General features: G+C 42.1%; 1 protein-coding gene and 1 pseudogene across 4 annotated transcripts in view; both read left to right on the forward strand.

Annotated features, from left to right (window-relative positions):
• The window catches only part of NRG1 (neuregulin 1), a 1,114,285-nt gene that overhangs the window by 883,789 nt on the left and 212,211 nt on the right, over nt 1-18,285 (forward strand). For 2 of the 4 annotated variants that reach the window (XM_047857144.1, XM_047857145.1), the window contains exon 1: nt 6,095-6,286. The exons of the other annotated variants lie outside the window; for them this stretch is intronic. In XM_047857144.1, coding sequence (XP_047713100.1) covers nt 6,190-6,286 — 97 coding nt within the window. In that variant the 5' untranslated portion in view covers nt 6,095-6,189. Of the gene's footprint in view, nt 1-6,094; nt 6,287-18,285 lie in introns of those variants that run through there. 4 annotated transcript variants of the gene reach the window in all.
• On the forward strand, nt 3,433-3,850 carry LOC125164431 (mitochondrial import inner membrane translocase subunit TIM16-like; annotated as a pseudogene).

Raw genomic sequence — 18,285 nt, forward strand, 5'->3', positions numbered from 1 at the left:
GTAAATCCATTCTATGCAAAAGTATTCAGTGCTTACCAGATACAAAGCATGGTGCTGGGAATCTAATGGATAGCAATATGAAAAAAGTGTACAAAAGGATATACGATCTCTTTTATATGCTCACATTCAAATACAATGTTTCTCACTAGTGGAAAGAGAAATAAAACTACATACCCACATACATATGTGTACTCACACATGCAGATGTATACACATGGATGTGTGTATATGTGTATGAGTACATATAGGTACATATAAATTTTAGGTACTTGTATCACATGCACACCTGAATTAAGCACTTGTTTCAAGGGGATTGTGGAAGATATACATAAATAATTACTGTGGAGGTAAGGAAGAGAAACCAAAGTTGCATGAGACTTTGTTCTTAAAAGAAATTAAAATGTTTCAAAAACCATGAAGTCTTCTAGTTCCACCTTATTACAGAAGAGATTTATGACACTGGCCCTATTTACCAAATACAGTCCATAAAAAGAAATTTACGCACTAGTATTCAGCTATATGATCCATTTTAATATATGATGTATTATGGTAATCATGGGCATAATATTATCACTAATAATAATGATAAATAATAACACCAGTAATCATCCATGTATAGTAATTTTAAAAGATCACATAATAAGCAGAACAATGTAAACATGGGTTCTATTTAATGTTGCTTGAAACTTATCTTTTTAGTTTTTATGTTTGTTTTTTCTGGAGGAGATTCTAAACTCACAGTTTTGTTATCAAACTGCTTCTCTTTACAGCAGACAGAATATGATTCGTGAGCAATTCTGTCAAGTATTTGCCAAATGTAATGGAGAACACCTTTCCAGTCTCCCCAGGGCATTTTGTGGGTCAGAAGTCCTTTGTTGAACAGACTCAACTTGCATGTTGATTCTAAGAGTCCAACCAAACATACAGGACAATCGCTCATCTGTGAGTTCTTAAGGCTCCTTTCATCTCATTTTCCTCACACGATAGTCTTTGCTTGTTTCAGTTTTGTGTGTATTCCTTTTGATCGCTTGTTAATGTCTCCTGTTTATAGGGATTGTATTATCTAATCTCTAAAATAGTATGTAATTGTCATTTAGTGTTACTATAATTGTGCAGAAGGTGGAGTATGTTTGTAATCACTTACTCTTTAAGATTTCTCACGTCCAAGGGTCCTTTACTGTTCTTCTACTTAAATTTATATTTTTAATTTTGTGGGTTTTTTTCCTCTAAAAATAACCCTCAAATTTTATGAGCTTCAGGCCCTGGAAAACTTATCTGGCCTGCTTTTTCATTTGTATTATAATAATATGCTTTTATACCTTTCTCACAGTATTTTAACTTCATGAGAGTAGGGGCATTTTTTTTTTCTCTACTATCTAGCATCTAGTTCAGTAAATGCTTGATGAATGAATGAATAAGTAATGCACATTTAGTGGTTGTTTTGAAGTTGGCTCTGATGACTGAGATTTTCTTTTGCATTCATGCATCTTCATTAATGCCAACTTTGTTGCAAAGTGTTTTAAAAAAGTAATTATCTTAAGTTACTTTTAAAAAGTTCAAAGTATTTGCAGAATTCTAAGTTAAATTCCCATTACTGTCAGTATCCGTAATATTTTGCAAAAAATGCAATCTATCTTCATATGTTAATGTTCTTTCATTTTATTTATTTATTTATTTTAATTTTCTTGGGGTATTTTCCAAATGGGAATTGCTGCGATAAAGGGCATACTTGGCCAGCTTTGTAGATTCTAAGAGTACTTTAAAAGGAAAGCCTTGCCAAAGAAAAATGTTCTGGTACTGGATTGCACTTATTTTAAGCTGTCATTTAATATAAGATCTCCATTTTGTCTTTATTTCTCAAGTTGCTTATTTATAAATCGCCACTCTATTTTCAGGAGTTGACAAATGTTGACAGATTGACATATGTTACTTGAGAGCTGATATACCCTCTATGATACGTACTCTAAAAGCTAAACAATATATAACAACTTAGGAAAATTATACATACCATGAAGATATGTCACCATTTCTAAATTATATAATTCAGGTTCATATTTTGGTTTTCAAGGAAGCAAAAATACTCTTCTTCCCTTCTCCATCCCTTCTTTTGATCATTTCCAAGGTTTAAAAAAAAGGAGGGGGACGGAAACCTCAAAATCATTGGCCGCTTTCTGACCATAGAGATGAATAATTTAAGGACAATCTCAAACCCTTGAAAAATCTCATAAGTGTTTTCATTATTAAAGAAATGGACTTTTATTTGGTTATTCTTTTACCTAATCATAAATAATGGAATAAAATAACCCTCGAAAAATTAACATTAAATAATATAAAAGATAAAGACATATTTAAATGATGTATTGGTAGAAAAAAAATTTTGGACTTTGTCATAAATCTTCTGACACTTCAGCTGCATTGACAGCTAAAATATGACTCCAGAATCCAAACATAGGCCCAGGAAGCCCTGTCATCCAATTGCCTCTTCATCATCTCTCTTAGATGTTCTTTCAATGTTTATCATTGCAAATTTTGTCCTTTTTTTTTCTCTCTCTCTCTCTGTCTCTCTGGCACATCAAACCAAAAAAGAACAATGATCGAATGCTCACTTATACCCAACTTCCTGCCTTCACATTCACTCATTCCCCAGGCCTGAGTCTTTCCACAGGAATCATGCTATTACTTGGTGGCCACTATGTTTTATTATAAAGACACGGCAATGTCCTGGTGCCTGGGTGGCTCAGTCGGTTAAGTGTCCGACTTTGGCTTAGGTCACGATCTCATGGTTCGTGGGTTCAAGCCCCGCCTGGGGCTCTGTGCTGACAGCTCAAACCTGGAGCCTGCTTAGGATTCTGTGTCTCCCTCTCTCTCTCTCTGTGCCTCCCCCGCTGCGCTCTGTCTCTCTCTCTCAAAAATAAACAAACAAAAAAAGACAATGAAACAAACAAACAAACAAAAGACAACAAAATCAGCAAGGTCAATGATCTTTTCTGTGGTCCTTCATGCTTAGTTTGGGAAAAATGTCAACTAGTACTATAGATTTTTGTTTAAATGGAAAATTATCACAAAATTTCCGTTATCCTCACGGAAAAATTACCGTAATGGGGAATTAATAAGCTGTTTTGAGAAGTAAAACATCTAGATCCAAACCAAATCCATTCCAAAATGAATTCTAGTATTTCTATAGGTATGGGTTTCACTAATGCCTTCCCGTTTTGTTTGGAAAGACCTGAAACTTTTCATCCCAACATACATGTTTGCTTGATATTCCTCAATTCTAAAACAACGATATATTTGGTAACATTTATCTATTGTATACCAAGCCTGTAAAGGGTCTCATATCCTGGAGATAAAGTACGCATGCCTAGTGCGGAGTCACGCAGGCGCCCTCGCCCTTGACCTCTGGCCCGTCGGCCGCCCTTGAGCCGAGGGCCGCAGGGCCAGGAAGCAGCAGTCCACGACCCCGAGGCAGAGCGGCCACCATGGCTAAATACCTGGCCCAGATCATTGTGATGGGGGTGCAGGTGGTGGGCAGGGCCTTTGCCCGAGCCCTGTGGCAGGAGTTTGCAGCCGGGCAGCAGCTGACGCTCGGGGACGTCCTGGACACCGGTCTGCAGCTGCCTCCAACCTGTCCGGCCTCAGCCTCCAGGAGGCACAGCAGATTCTCAATGTCTCCAAGCTGAGCACCGAGGAGATCCAGAAGAACTACGAACAGGTATTCGAGGCGAACGACAAATCCGTGGGTGGCTGCTTCTACCTGCAATCCAAGGTGGTCCGAGCCAGGGAGCGCCTGCAGGAGGAGCTCAGAATCCAGGCCCAGGAGGACAGAGAGGAGCGGATGCCCAAAACGTGACCACTCAGCCCGTCCTCCTGCACCCTGCCCACCACCTCTAATTTATAGCTCCGTAATAAATGTCTTTTTGGCACAAAAAAAAAAAAAAAAAAAAAAAAAGGAAAGGGCTCCCCTTTTCTGAATTTTGCTGCTTCCTGCTTGTTGAGCAGTGGCCCCTCCTGGGAAAACAGAGCTATTTCAGGCAACATTCAGATTTCATTTTACATTAGACTCTGTGGAATATTACAGTGCTATTCGGGTGTATTCATAATCTTTCCCCTGATTTTGCTGTTTTTATGGCCTAGTACACTTACATTTGGTGTTTGTTGAAGGGTAATCAGAAGATATTTGGACATCAAACTTTTTCAAAGTAAATAATGATGGCATTACTGCTAAGGTATCTCTTAACAGTTCTTATTACCCTGCAAATTAAACGAGAATAAAATCATTCTTCTTTTAGGACTATTTAAAATGAATGATTTTGCCCTCCCCTTCCCATATTTCACCTTTATTTAATTGGCAATTACAATATATACCTAAAGGCTGTCTGCAGGTAATGGTTCAGTTAGCACGTGCCCTGGAGAATGGAAAATCAGGAGCAAATCACCTGTAAAGAGGAGGAAGTCCATTTCACACATTGCTGTTCATACTCACCTCTTCCTGACCACAACAGGAGTGTATCGCTGTAAATTAACTTTCTAAGTTAGCCACGGCTGTCATAGAACTATGAGGACGTGACCTCTACATGGTTCTGGATCATTCCACGGTGTGGATTACCCTTGCCTTTAACTTGTGTCCTTTGCAGCAGGGTGTCCATGTTTTCTGGATTTCACTGCTCTTTAGAATTCTCCACCAGAGGGAGGGCAAGGGAAGAAGGAGTTCATCCGCAGTTCTGAGGAAAGTTTGAATCTGAGAAAGCTAGCGTTAATGTATTAAAGATCTCTAGGACTGTCTTCCCAACTCTACCTCTCCCTACTTGCTGTCCCTCTCAGCAGAACTGAGTGACCCTCAGCTACTATAGGAACTTGGTTGTTGGTCGTCTTTTAACCAGGATTTGATCAGTTCCTTTGAAAATTAAGTTGGAGTGAGAGATACAGTTTAAGACATCCTCTTTGAAGAGGCTAGATGATTATTATTTATTTTGTGAAAAGCTAAAGACGAGAATTATGACAGGCACGTGGTTACCCACGTGAAGGCGGGGTACACACGCATTCAAGGGGCAGATCCAGGAAGACAGCGCCATCGACCATCTTTAAGGTTCTCGGAGCCCTTCTGTGCACCCGGAACAGCCTCACACTCAGATTCCCTTGCACACAGTTTGTCTTTGCCCTACGCGCGCGTGGGGCTCTCACTGAAGTAAGAAAGGAATGAACTCCACACTCTCATGCGAAAACAACCAAAGTTTCGCTCCTTCCCGATGGCTGCACAGAGCCTTCTTTTGGGGGGCAGGTGTCAGAGTTCCAAACTTTTTTCTCCAACGTCTCTCCGCATTGTTGGGCACGGACCTTCCCTTCGGGGCTGCTTGGCAGCGGAGGAGAGCGAGGCGCCTCTGGGTCCTTTCCTCTGTCTTTGAAGCTCCCGGGGCCACTGGGTTTGATTCCCGCGAGCGCGGCGGCGCCGGCGCGGGCGACGTCTCCGCGCGGCTTCCAGCGACCCCTGTCGGGGGTTCCCGGCAGCCGCACTGCGCGCCGCCGCCCCCCGCCCGGCCTGGCTCGGAGAGGGAAAGGGGCTGCGCCCGGGAGCGCCAAGCCCAGGCTCCTCCCGGTGGCGTGTCCGCGCCTCCGGGTGGGGGTGTGGTGGGGAAGAGGGAGGGGGCGAGGCAAGGGGAGGGGGAGAAGGAGGCGCCAGCCTCCAACCTGCGAGCGGGAGGTGGGTGGCTGTGGGGCAATTGAAAAAGAGCCGGCGAGGAGTTTCCCCAAAACTTGTCGGAACTCCGGGCTCGCGCGGAGGTCAGGAGCAGAGCGGCGGCGGCTGCCTGGGCGAAGCGAGCGCGGGGCAGGACGGTTGAACGCCTCTCCCTCATCGGGCTGCGAGCGCGCCGGACGGACGCCACCACCGGAGCCGACAGCGGCTGGACCCAGCGCGGCGGGAACCGAGGACTTCCCTGAGCGACACGAACAGCTCCGAGAGCGAGAGCGACCGCCAGCCCCAGGTGGCCCGGACCGCACGCCGCGTCCGCGCCGCTCCCCGCGGGCGACAGGAGACGCCCCCGCGCACCGCGAGTGCCTCAGCCGGGCCACGCGCTCTCCCTCCTCGAGGGACAAACTTTTCCCGAACCCGATCCAAGCCCTCGGACCAAACTTGCGGCGCGTCGCCTTCGCCGGGAGCCGTCCGCGTAGAGCGTGCATTTCTCGGGCGAGATGTCCGAGCGCAAAGAAGGCAGAGGCAAGGGGAAGGGCAAGAAGGACCGAGGCTCCGGCAAGAAGCCCGCGCTCCCAGCGGGCGGCCCGAGCCCAGGTGAGTGCGCAGCACGGCCCGGCTTCGCGATCCTCTTCCTCCTCCTCCTCCGCTGGCGTCGCCTCTCCCTCGCCTGCCCGCGCCCTGCGCTCCTGGCGCCTGGCGCTGCTCCCGCGCGTCCGCGGAACCGGGCGGTTCTCGCCTTCGGTGGGGCCGCCCCTCACCTGGGCGCCCAGCCCCACCCGGACGTCCGCACCCCGCGCGTACGGTTGGGGGCGGCAGCCGCGGCCCGCGCCCTCCGGGGGTCCGGGTCGCGCAGCACTCCCTGGCACGGCCTTTTCCTAGCGCCCCGCAGCTGAACCCAGCCCGGGAGCCGGACCGAAGTGCGGGAACCGAGGCTGGGTGCGCGCTCGTCCGGCGCTAGGAGGGCTTTGCACGGGCCCCGTCTGCCCTCTAGCGAGAAAAGCGGGAACGGGTCTCCACTTGGCGCGCCTGGTTGGGCAGAGCTGGGTGGTCGGGAGAGAGGCCCCGGGAGCTGGAGCGGGTGCGCGGCTGGGTTTGGCCGAGGGGAAGCCCTGTAGGGTCGCGGTGTGTGCGTACGTTCACCCTGATTCAGCCCTGAGATACTGGAACTCAGATCAGTTGAGAGGGATTCCTAGAGGTCAGCGAAGCAGATAAAAATCTAGTCAGTGCCAGGAACCAGGTCTGCTCCAAATAAGTTCTCAGACTTCCAGCTTACCAGTTCTGGTTTTCAGGACCTCCTTGATAAATATGCTTAATTTATGCTCCCAAGAGGTTCCAAAAAGCAAAAGTTTGTCTAAATGTTTGAACCCAGGTGCCTGCTGGTTATATAATAGGATGAAATGGCAGTCGAGGCTTTCTAGAGACAAATCTTGCTTTTGATCATTAGCACACGGTTGTGAATGACAGTTTCACCTTAGATTTCCCAAGGAAGAGCTGATCCTTTAGATATACATTGTCTTGAATAGAGCAAGCATCCCACATAAATACTTGCTTATGAGCGATTGAAGAAGGTGCTTAAAGGAGAAGAGAGGGAGACGTATAAGGTCTTTTTTTTTTTCTGTCTCGTCCATTCCCAATTGTTAATTGATCCAGATTCATTAAGTCACTTAAAGTCACTTAAAGCATCCCCCAGCACTCCTGAAGAATTAATTCAATAGCACTTGGTAATACTGTGGCTGAGAAGATAAGCAGAAATATTTGTTCCTTGTAGGAAGAAAACAAGATTTGCTTAGTCTTCTTATTGGCATCACTGATAGCATTTCAGAACCTGACTTACTGGCAGGGACCTTCGGCAGGTTTTGAGCAAAACAGAAATTGAACAAAGAGTAATTGTTTGGCCACTGACCATTCCTGTGCATGCTTGTATAATAAGATACTGCTGATCAGATTCACCTTAATTACTTCATGAGGGTATATTGAAATTTTGTTTACTTTTACCTTGTGTTTTGGAGACAAGGTCTGAAATGGGGAGCCGAATTAGCAACCTCTATGTGACTTTATCTATTGTCCTTTCAAAAGTCATCATGGTAAATTAAAGAGACCTTAGATGTAGCCAGAACTGTAAAGTTGTAGAGTTATTTGTGGGGGCCTTAGGTCTTTCCCTGTCCTGCCTGTGAACTCTGCCTTCACAAGTTTCTGTGTTCCTCTGTAGGTGGTCTGATGAATTAAACAGGGCATTGGTTTGAAGTGGCATCCCTCTCAGGTAACAGGTTTGCATTTTGTCAAGGGTTTATAGTGGCAGTGCCATAACATAGACATTTCAGATAATCAGGTAGTTCCGGGGGGGGGGGGGAGATTTAAGAGCAAGCAGGCATTTCTGTGTCCTACAGATCTTATCTACTAGGTAGCAGCTGTGTTGTGACTACTGAAGGTTCTCCCTTGACACAGAGTTCCAGAGCTTCCTCGGTGGCTCTCATTCTGCTTTCCAGTCCACGTTGCGATTCCCTCTAAACCAGATAGATTGGCATCTTTAAGTGACATTCTCCCTATTATCTTCCTGAAAATTGAGGTGAACTTGGCTCGGGTTGGTTTTTAGTATGTTTATCTCCCTTTTCCATCAGGGAGTCGTCATCTTTGGGGAGGAACTTTTTACCTCCTCCAGGGCACCTTGGAGGAGGTAAAAAGTCATATAAATCACATAAACCACTTAAGAATATCGATTCTTCATTTGATTTGAAAAGAATGGTCAACTTGAAACCAGCTCTCTGTAAAAGCATGTGGCATTAATAGTATTGCTTTGAAATCAGCGTTTCTCTCCTTGTCATTTTCCTTACGATGCTGAGTGCCAGTTACATTTCCTTATCTTGGGGGAATAAATAACCTATAGCCGTAATGGTTTGTGGGAGAAACTCACGTGCCTTCCTTAACTTCCTTTGCACTCAAGTTCTCCAGGTGTCCTCAAAAGAGCGACTTCTGGTGTCATCACTGTAGTGTTGCCCCTTGACAAGCCAGCCCAGATGAGGACCTACGGACCACACCCATCCGTTAAATAGCTCCTGCATAAGAGTCCGTCAGCCCCACACTTGACCCCTTTCTTAAAGTGGCCACTGCAAGTGCACACGCTACATGACGCACATGAACTGCCCAGCCTCTCTTTGGCTGTTATAACATTACTTCACGACAGTCGGGGGAGATGTAATGCTGAGATAATGGCCTCTCAGCCCCGCTGTGTGCTGTATTATATGCAGAGGCATAAACACATCTGTTGGAGGGAAATTTTCAGGGGAGAAGGGCTTCTTTAACTTTCATATGACATGTGTGACTGATATGTGATACATACATGGCTATGTTTCATAGCATCCACATTTTTATACAATTAACTGAATATTGAATTGCACACTGTTGGGGCTGCAGATGTTCAACAGAATTATCTATTCCATAATAGTGGCTCTAATAGGTCCCAAGCCCTTGGTGTCATTGGTTCCTCTTCTTTGCTCAAAATAAGCAACCTCAGCAAATCCTGGGCTTTGTAACCCAGATCCATGTTGTACCAGGGGCCCTGTAACATCCTGGGCCTCCTAGATTCTAGACCTCCCATTCCAGCCTCTTCTTATTGATTTAGCCCAACAGACTCTTCCTATTGAAGCACCGGTTACAAACCCAGAGTTTTTGTTTTGCTTTGTTTTGTTTTGCTATCTGGTCTTTGGCTCTGAGCTTCCCTTATGAATCTCCATTGGCTGATATGTTTTTCTTTCATAAAACACCACAAAGGATTCTTTTCTCTCTCTCTCTCTCTCTCTCTCTCTCTCTCTGTCTCTCTCTCTCTTTTTCCTTTCACGTGACCTGAAACAAATCCGTGACCAAGCTAAGCCGAGTTCTAGAACTATTGTGACTCCTCTTAATCTTGGCAGAAGGAGGCATTTGTGAGTACAAGTGGTGGATAAATTGAGAATCTCAGTATACCAAACGGGTAGAAGTGGTCTGTGTGCTCCCTCGATGACATCACCCACGTGTTTCTTGAAGTGGTTCCCCAGACTGAAGTGCTTGTAAACATTCTTGGATATAAAGTGTGCTGTCACTAACAGGGCACCGTGTGTTTACAGAGCCAGAGGAATGTCCAGTGATGTTTCAACCTGGTTACTTCTGGCCAGTTACCTTATGTAATTATTCAAAACACTAAATATCATTGATAAGATGAAATAGGATTTATTTTGAAAAATTATTTTGAAGCAGAAAGAGAGAAACTTGGGATACTATTCTCATATCTGCAAGATGAGAAAGTAATACTGATGAGGAAAAAATATATATATATAATCAGAAAATATTGAACTAGTATGAGAATAAAGAATACCTTACTACATGCCAGGCACTGTACTGGATGCTTTTATATTCATTAGAATGTTTTTAATGTTTATTTATTTTTGAGAGACAGAGAGAGACAGAGCACCATCAGGGGAGGAGCAAAGAGAGAGGGAGACACAGGATCCGAAGCAGGCTCCAGATTCTGAACTGTGAGCATAGAGCCTGACGTGGGGCTTGAACCCACAAACCACGAGATCATGACCTGAGCTGAAGTCGGATGCTCAATCGACTGAGCCACCCAGGCACTCTTTATATTATCAATAAGGGAGCTAATGTTTATTGAATATCTTAGCATGTTCCAGGCAGTGTAACAGATGCTTTGTGTATTTTGTCACTTGTTCTTTGGGAAGTACAAAAATGCCTCACTGCCAGTCGGCAAAAAGCAGGGTGCCTGGTTCTTAGCTCTTTAGCCAGATTGCCTGGGTCTAAATCCTAGTATTCCTGCTCCTTAAAGATATCGTGAGAAAGTTACCTAATCTCTCTATGCCTAAGTTTCCTTATTTGTAAAAACTGCATAGTAAAATGTTGTTATTATCATGATGTTATTACGAGGCTTAATGAGATAATCCACGGAGGCGTACTGAACATCACCTAACATGTAGTAAGTGCCAGATACATGGTAACTCTGTTCATAAAATTACTTAAGAAGCCAATCGTCCAGGTCTTTACAAAGGTATTTGATATCATTTTCAAAACTTACCTTTTATGGTAAAAAAAAAAATCCCAAACTGGCTTTAGATTAGAATGAGTATAAATATTAGTATCTACTACCTGTATATATAGAGAAAAGTGGATAAATATGTCAAACACCATAGCTGCATATATGTATTGTGAAAACGGTCCCGAATTCAGTCTAAATATTGAAAATAGAGTGAGGTGCAACATAATTTTATCTCTGGCAGAAAGACGTTGAGGTTTCAAGCTATGAGAAGATTTTGAAACACGACTCCTTTGCTGGCAACACTTAAGAGATGACTCTCAAACCTCACTTTATTATATAGAATGCATAATCTTCTCTTTGGGGACTAGTACAAATTGCAGCAATTGAAAGGGAAAGAGTGTGTATGAACATGTTCTTTGTTATCTTTTTATCAAATGTAATAGTATATTGCCAGCAAGGAGCCCAGAATTGAGTGCAGGTGTTTCTAAATATAAATAAATGATGAATATAGGAAATCCATACTTCTCAGTCTTTGTGCTCTCCCCTCTAGAACCACTAGAATGGTTGTACGTAGTGTTTAAAGTTCTGGGAGTATGACACATACCAAATCGGTATTTTATTAACCTTCTTGGAGTAACAAGCTAAATTTGGCTTTCACAGTCCTGATAGTTTATCGTGTTCTATTAGGACAGGGGAAAACAAACCGGGTGAGTGATTCTGTTTGCTCAAAGAGACAAATAAATGGACTTCTCGTATTTTGGTTAATCCTAGGACTTTCCTCTGCATAAACAGAAAATGCAAAAAAATAAATCAGATAGTTTTGGTTTTAAAACTGATTTATTTTAACCAGAAGACAATAGTGTCTATTGAATATGCTATAAGGTACAGAAAATGAAATTTCCCAAAGGCACAAGTGATGTTTTGGATTCACTGTTAATGCTTCACATCCTAATTGTGTGGTTGTGTCCTTGTATGAGTTTTAATAGATTCTTTAAAAAGTGAGCTACCAAAATGCCAATAGATGTCAGTGTTTGTTGCTTTAGAAAAAGCAAGGTGTTAGGGGAAAAAACAGAACTTAATTTGCTCTCCATTTTACTAACCTAAGGCTGGCTACTCTGAGAAGTTTGATAACTATTAGGACCCCGTATAACCTCGTGTGCTTACCCTTTTTAATGAGAATGCTATATTTTCACATTCCTCTCTTCTAAATATTAAGAGATGCCTCTGCAATAAATTCCTGAAAGAATTCAGAATGTAGGCTGAAAATACACTAATCAGCACATTTTTTTTCTTTTTTAAAATGAAGACCCAATTGTGTGAGAATGTGGTTACGTCTTGTATTTCTTTTGCATTTTCAAACAATAAATTAATTATGCATGTGTTGTATATCATCTTGATTAAGATTGAACAAGTACACTTTTGAGTCCAACGCAAGGGAGATCCGTGGACTGCAGATCTGGAAGGCCAGAGATAACCAGAATTTTCTTCTTTGTCCGAGTTACCAGTGTCACTTTTCTGTGGCCTCCAGAGGGTGCTCCAAGAGCATCACACTGCTATTCCCCAAAGAATGACTCCTTTTTAACTTTTCTTAAGTTACTTGCATGTTCTGGGCAATCTATGGGGAAGAGGAGGGTCCTGATTTGATCAGAGTTAGCTGCCTCAACTGGAGTTCATTTCCCAGCTAGACCAAATAGCCTGAATTCACTAAGAATTCTGAATGGGAACATTCTGATACATCATCCTGATGATGACCATGCAGTTGTCACTTGCAAGGGGGTGTCCGTGAAATTAATTTTCACCAGCACTTTTTCCTCAGAGAACCTAATATCTCATAAGCACCTTTTAGTTGCCCTTTAGAGCTATTCCTTTTGAATAAGTTCAGAGCCTTCGAAGAGATTTAGTCACATTTAAAAGTTGCATTATGTAATTGAACAAAGGATTTTTACTAACACATTTGCTTTCATTTCTTCACACAGTTTCTTCAACCCCTAGCTTAAATTGTTTAGGAACCCTACTCTTTTTTTTTTTTTTTGAGCGAGTGAGCAAGCAGGGTAGGGGCAGGGAGAGAGCGCGCATGCGAGAGAGAGAGAGAGAGAGAGAGAGAGAGAGAGAGAGAGAGAGAAAATCCCAAACAGACTCCGAACTGTCAGTGCAGAGCCCAATGTAGGGCTCAAACTTACGAACCTGTGAGATCATGACGTGAGCTGAAACCAAGAGTCAGACACTTAACCAGTTGAGCCACCCAAGCACCCCAAGAACCCTACTTGATAGAGGTACACATTTTTGAAAATGGGTATGAAAGACTAAATCCATTGGACATGGGCTAGTATTGTAATATTGTCACCTCGTCCTTGTCATTTGCTCCTGACTTATTCCACCTGGCATTAGCCATCTTCATTTGTGAGTTGCTCCCATTATATGAGTCCCCTTCTCTTTTTGAAATGCAGTGTAGTTTGCTGTGTTTCCTAGACAAGAAAGGTATTACTGATGGAAAGTAGCCTTTGCTCTGCTTCCGTGTCCCAAATCTTTCATGCCACAACTTCATCAGGCAGGCAGCTGGCTCCTTGGGCAGCTGTTGAGTTTTAGTTTCAATGATGTGAGAGTTAGGGAATGCTTTATTGGGTTGAATCACATTAAATAGTCAATTTTGTAGGTCATATATGACTGACTCTTGTCAATGTCCTATGGTTTAATATTTGGAGTCTCTTGAGTACTTTGGCTTTGTGCTTTACATATTATTTTAAATAATATTGTAGGGACAACATCGAGAAAATTCTTATAAGTTTTGGTAATTAAAAGAGGTTAAAAGTAATATATAAAGGAACCCAGGATAGGATATCATTGAACCAGTGATATTTTCTCCAATAAATGGATCAGGTCATATGATATCCATATAAAACAAATTCAGCATAGAGTGTCAGGGCAAGGAGTATTTCCCCTTGGAGAGAAAAGGGGTGTATTTCTACCACAACATAGAACTTTTATTTTTATTTGACCTTAGAAAACCGTTATCTTGCTTTCTCTTACCCACCATATTTCTGCAGAGATTACAGAGATATGAGAAGGAAATACTGGTGAATGATGAATAATCCTGGTTTTATTTTATGAGATAATAGGGAAAAAATACCTTTGCCCAGTTTCACAGTGCTACAGCAACACAAGTTTTCTAGTATATTAATAACTGTGAAATTTATTGTCAAGTGGAAATGCATCTCATTATGATTGGCCTATATTGCTTTATAAATAAAGTTAAATTTAGATAGAGCTAGGTTTTAAAAAGTGTGTATATTCACGTTTGTGACTGTAAGTCATGTTTGTTACATATAATCTCGTAATTGCAGAGACAAATTGCATTTTTTAAGGTTATGACAGTCTCTTTAGCTATTCCATAGTGAATCTAAAACCAATCTTTAAAAGGAAATGTCTAGATTCCAATTTGGAATGATTTTTTTTTTTCAGAATACATAAATCGTCTAGTGAAATGTTTTAAATACTGAAGGTCTTATATCTAAGGACTCCAGGATTGAAAGCTGAAATTCCTACACATTTTGTGATTTATATTTTATACTTCAAAAATATATTCCAGCCTTATGTAAAAAAGTTTTAATATTAATTATGCATAGAAACATGTCTCTATTAATGCCCTGAGGGTTTTTTTTTAAGTTGTTTGTTTATTTTGAGGGAGAGAGCATGAGTGGGGAGGGACAGAGAGAGAGGGAGAGACATGATCCCAAAAGTAAGTTCCCACCATCACCACAGAGCCCAATGAAGGCCTTGGACCCATGAACTGTGAGATCGTGATCTGAGCCAAAGTTGGACACTTAACTGACTGAGGCTCCCAGGTGTCCCTTAACGCCCTAAGATTTTATAAGTGAAAGTTTATTTCTTAGCTGTGTAGTATGTCATTTATTTTGGAATTTTTATTCATATATAATAATAGGAAATCACACTTACATGTGAGCTGATAAGGAAATCAAAGAATCCAAAAATCAAAGAAGAAAGAAGTGAGGGACATAGATGTTTAAAAGAAAACAAAATGCTCATGAGAAAGAGAGCTTTCTTTTATGGGGATAAATGTATGTGTTGCTATTTAGTGTTTAGAAATAGGTGTTTTGTGAATCAGATGTTCTTTCTGTTCTTTTTTAAAGTTAAAAAAAATTTAATGTTTTATTTATTTTGGGGGGGGGGGGGAGAGAGAAAGAGAGAGAGAGAGGGAGAGAGGGAGAGGGAGGGAGGGGCAGAGAGAGGGAGACACAGAATCCAAAGAAGGCTCCAGGCTCTGAGCGGTCAGCACAGAGCCCAGTTCGGGGCTCAAACCCAGGGACCGTGAGATCGTGACCTGAGCCAAAGTCGGACACTTAACCGACTGAGCCACCCAGCTGCCCCAAATGTTCTTTCTGTTCTTAAGTTTAGCAAGACTTACACAGGTTTCTGATTGTCCCTGAATTTGCCTCTTCTCCCCTGTCTGCATCTTATTCCTTGGACTTTCTGTTGTATTGGAGGACATTTAGGGGAGGAGGAGGGGGTTGGTAACTTGCTCTAATAATAGTTGATGTAAAGGAGGCTCGAGGATAAGGGAAGTCATTTTGGACACAGCACGCTGTAGTTTTGTGTCTACAGTGTGAACATTGGTATCATGTTTAACATGGCTTAGTGTATGAAAAAGTGTGTATGTGTGTGTACCTTCCCTTCCCCCGCTTCCCTCTCAAACCTGGGAAGTGTTCTTTCTGGTTATGGTTTAATATATAGTTTAATATATAGTTTAATTAATATGGCTTAATATATAGTTTAAACTATATTAAAGGTTATGGATATTTAAATGAAAGGGTTGTTTTGTGTTCGTTTTGTATATTCATGTAATATGTGAGGATATAGTGAGACTTTTTTGGATGGAGGCGATGCCCTATCCATTTGTAACCTCAGTTAGGGTTGGCCCAGACAAAAACGTGTACCTGTGTAGCCAGCGGTTAAGTGAAGCCCAAGTCAACATTTTAAGTCATCATTTTGATAATTCTGGTATCTTTTCTCCAAACACACTGGAGTGAAGGATGTACAAAGTAGGGACAGCATTTTAGATCTGCACCCGTATATTCCACAGGGGATGGGACGAAACAAAGTCCCCCTAAAAGGGACACTCCTGGGCCCACGCCCTCGTGGATGTGGCCCCACTGCTGCCCCTTCAGCGATCCTCCCTTCCCCCCCGCACCAGCACTATCCTGACTTGGCCCAGCACTCATGTTGCATTCTCCAAAAAGTATCTGGCTGTTCGCCTCAAAAGTGAAAATCCCTTTTCTGAGTGTGGCCACTGAGAAGGAAATTGGCTCTGTTTTTTTCCTAATTAGCAGGCCAACTGAGAATTCCTGTATTCTAATACAGTGCGGCTCAGGACACAGCAGCAGGACAATTTGACCGTGAGCAGCACCAAGTGGAAGTTTCTGGGACACCTGAATGTTGGCCTGGCTTAGTGACTGCTGCGTCCCTCCTCCCGTGGCTGAGCGGTGCCGGGTCAGTTCCATCAGAGCCTGGCTGAAAGGGTTGTGTGCTTCGACTGTGCAGCTGGGAACCACGGCCTCCCTGTCACGCATCCCCGGTGGGGACGAAGCTCTTTAGCCTTACTTTGCATGTGTCCCCAGTGTGGAAAATAGTATGTAATTCACGCAGTTGTTCTGAGGAGTAGTGTTGGGTGTTGTGCTCGGTAGAGAGTCAGGACTAAATGATGGGTTTTATAGGGTTTGCATATTAACAAAATCTAGGCATTTTTTTTAGTGTACTTTTCATCTCATGGTATCCTCTTGTTCTGTATGTCCGAATCAATGTCTGAATTTTAAGACCTCAGAAGACAACTTTATAAATACATGCTCTACATCTTTTCCTGGGGTCGTATACACAGAGGTCCCTTGTAAATGATCATGTTGTTGGTAGTACACATCAAGTATTTATTTGGCATAGATTCTGTAGCTTTGGACCATTGGTGAGAGTTAAATGCCAAATGTGCAACACGTTCATAAAAAGATGAGCGGATATTCTTAACCTGAGGTTTAGCTTGAACTTTGACCTATAGACAAACTCATTTTTGGAGAACAGAGTAACACTAGTGATGATATATTTTTTAATTTTTTTATTAAAAAGTTTTGTTTAAATTTTTATTTATTTTTGAGAGAGAGAGAGAAAGACAGAGTGTGAGTAGGGGAGGAGCAGACAGAGAGGGAGACACAGAATCTGAAGCAAGATCCAGGCTCTGAGCTGTCAGCACGGAGCCTGATGCGGGGCGCGAACCCACGAACCGTGAGATGGTGACCTGAGTTTAGGTTGGACGCCCAACCGACCGAGCCAGCCAGCCGCCCCACTAGTGGTGATATTTTAGTGAATTGGTACAATAATAGGCTATGTGCGCTTGTATTTTAAATATTACACACACTCTTATTCTTTTAAAGTATATAGCAATTAATTCTTTAGAGGTAATGTTCTCATACCTTATCTCCTGTGTCTTCATGGTCAACGGTAACTTGTATTGCACATAGTGCCTAGTAGAGTACTTTACATATGAATTTATAGAATAAATGAGTGAGAATCATTTTCTGTATACGTTTACTATTTTGTTTCCTGAGCTGAAGGATAGATAATTGTATTTATAAATTGATTTAATTGGAGCACACTGTGTTATAAGCTATATTAAGTTTATTATCTCTCAAAATTTTTCATTTGTCTATTGAGTAGACATTATTTTGTATGTAGGTATCACAACTTGCTTTTATATTCTTTTGGTATTTTCTCTCTTCTCTGCCAACAGAGTGACTGTATTTGTGCTAAGCACACTATTTCACTATTTAAAATGATAGTATTCCCGATATTCTCCACTTTAAGTTATTTTTAAATAAATAAAAACAGGGAGCCTGCTGTGAAACCCAAGAAACGGTAGGTTTTTATAAACAGTTATAACAGCAGTAATATTGAAAATTATTGTCATCTGTTTCTGAGAAAAATATTGAAGGCTGGTGTACTGTCCCAGAAGGATTAGTTCAAATACAGAAAATAGATTGTGATTATAATTCGTTTTAGTGAGGTCACCTTGCTATATACTTGAAGTCTTCCCTGGGGGTGGGGGGTGGGAGGGAACTGCTCATGCATTATCCATTTTGGGAAAGAGTTATATATACAGGAATTATGGAAATGAGCTGGTGGGTTTGTCAAGAGGAAACCAATTATTTGAATGCTGAGTTGAATGGGAAATGAAATACATAATTTTCCATATATTAAATTGAATAGAAATGGGAGATGTATGTCTTAAGGATTGTGTTTTGTTTTGTCATTTTTTACATGCCGACTATATTGTATGTTCTCAGTTGCCCTTAACCTGAAAGAAAGGAAGAATGTCAATGGAGATAGTTATTTTATATTTTTGATACTTGGAAAGCACCATGAGAATTTTAAATGTTGTGTACATTATTTACACCCATCAAAAAGGACTGGGGTTCACTTCTGGAAGGCAGGCAAGACAAAGGCCATTTGTTATCTTTCCCCAGGAGTTAACAATATAGGCAGCATAGTCCCCAAGACCTCTATGCATTTATTC

The sequence above is a fragment of the Prionailurus viverrinus genome, chromosome B1, assembly GCF_022837055.1.
Source record: "Prionailurus viverrinus isolate Anna chromosome B1, UM_Priviv_1.0, whole genome shotgun sequence".
Classification (NCBI taxonomy): Eukaryota; Metazoa; Chordata; class Mammalia; order Carnivora; family Felidae; genus Prionailurus; species Prionailurus viverrinus.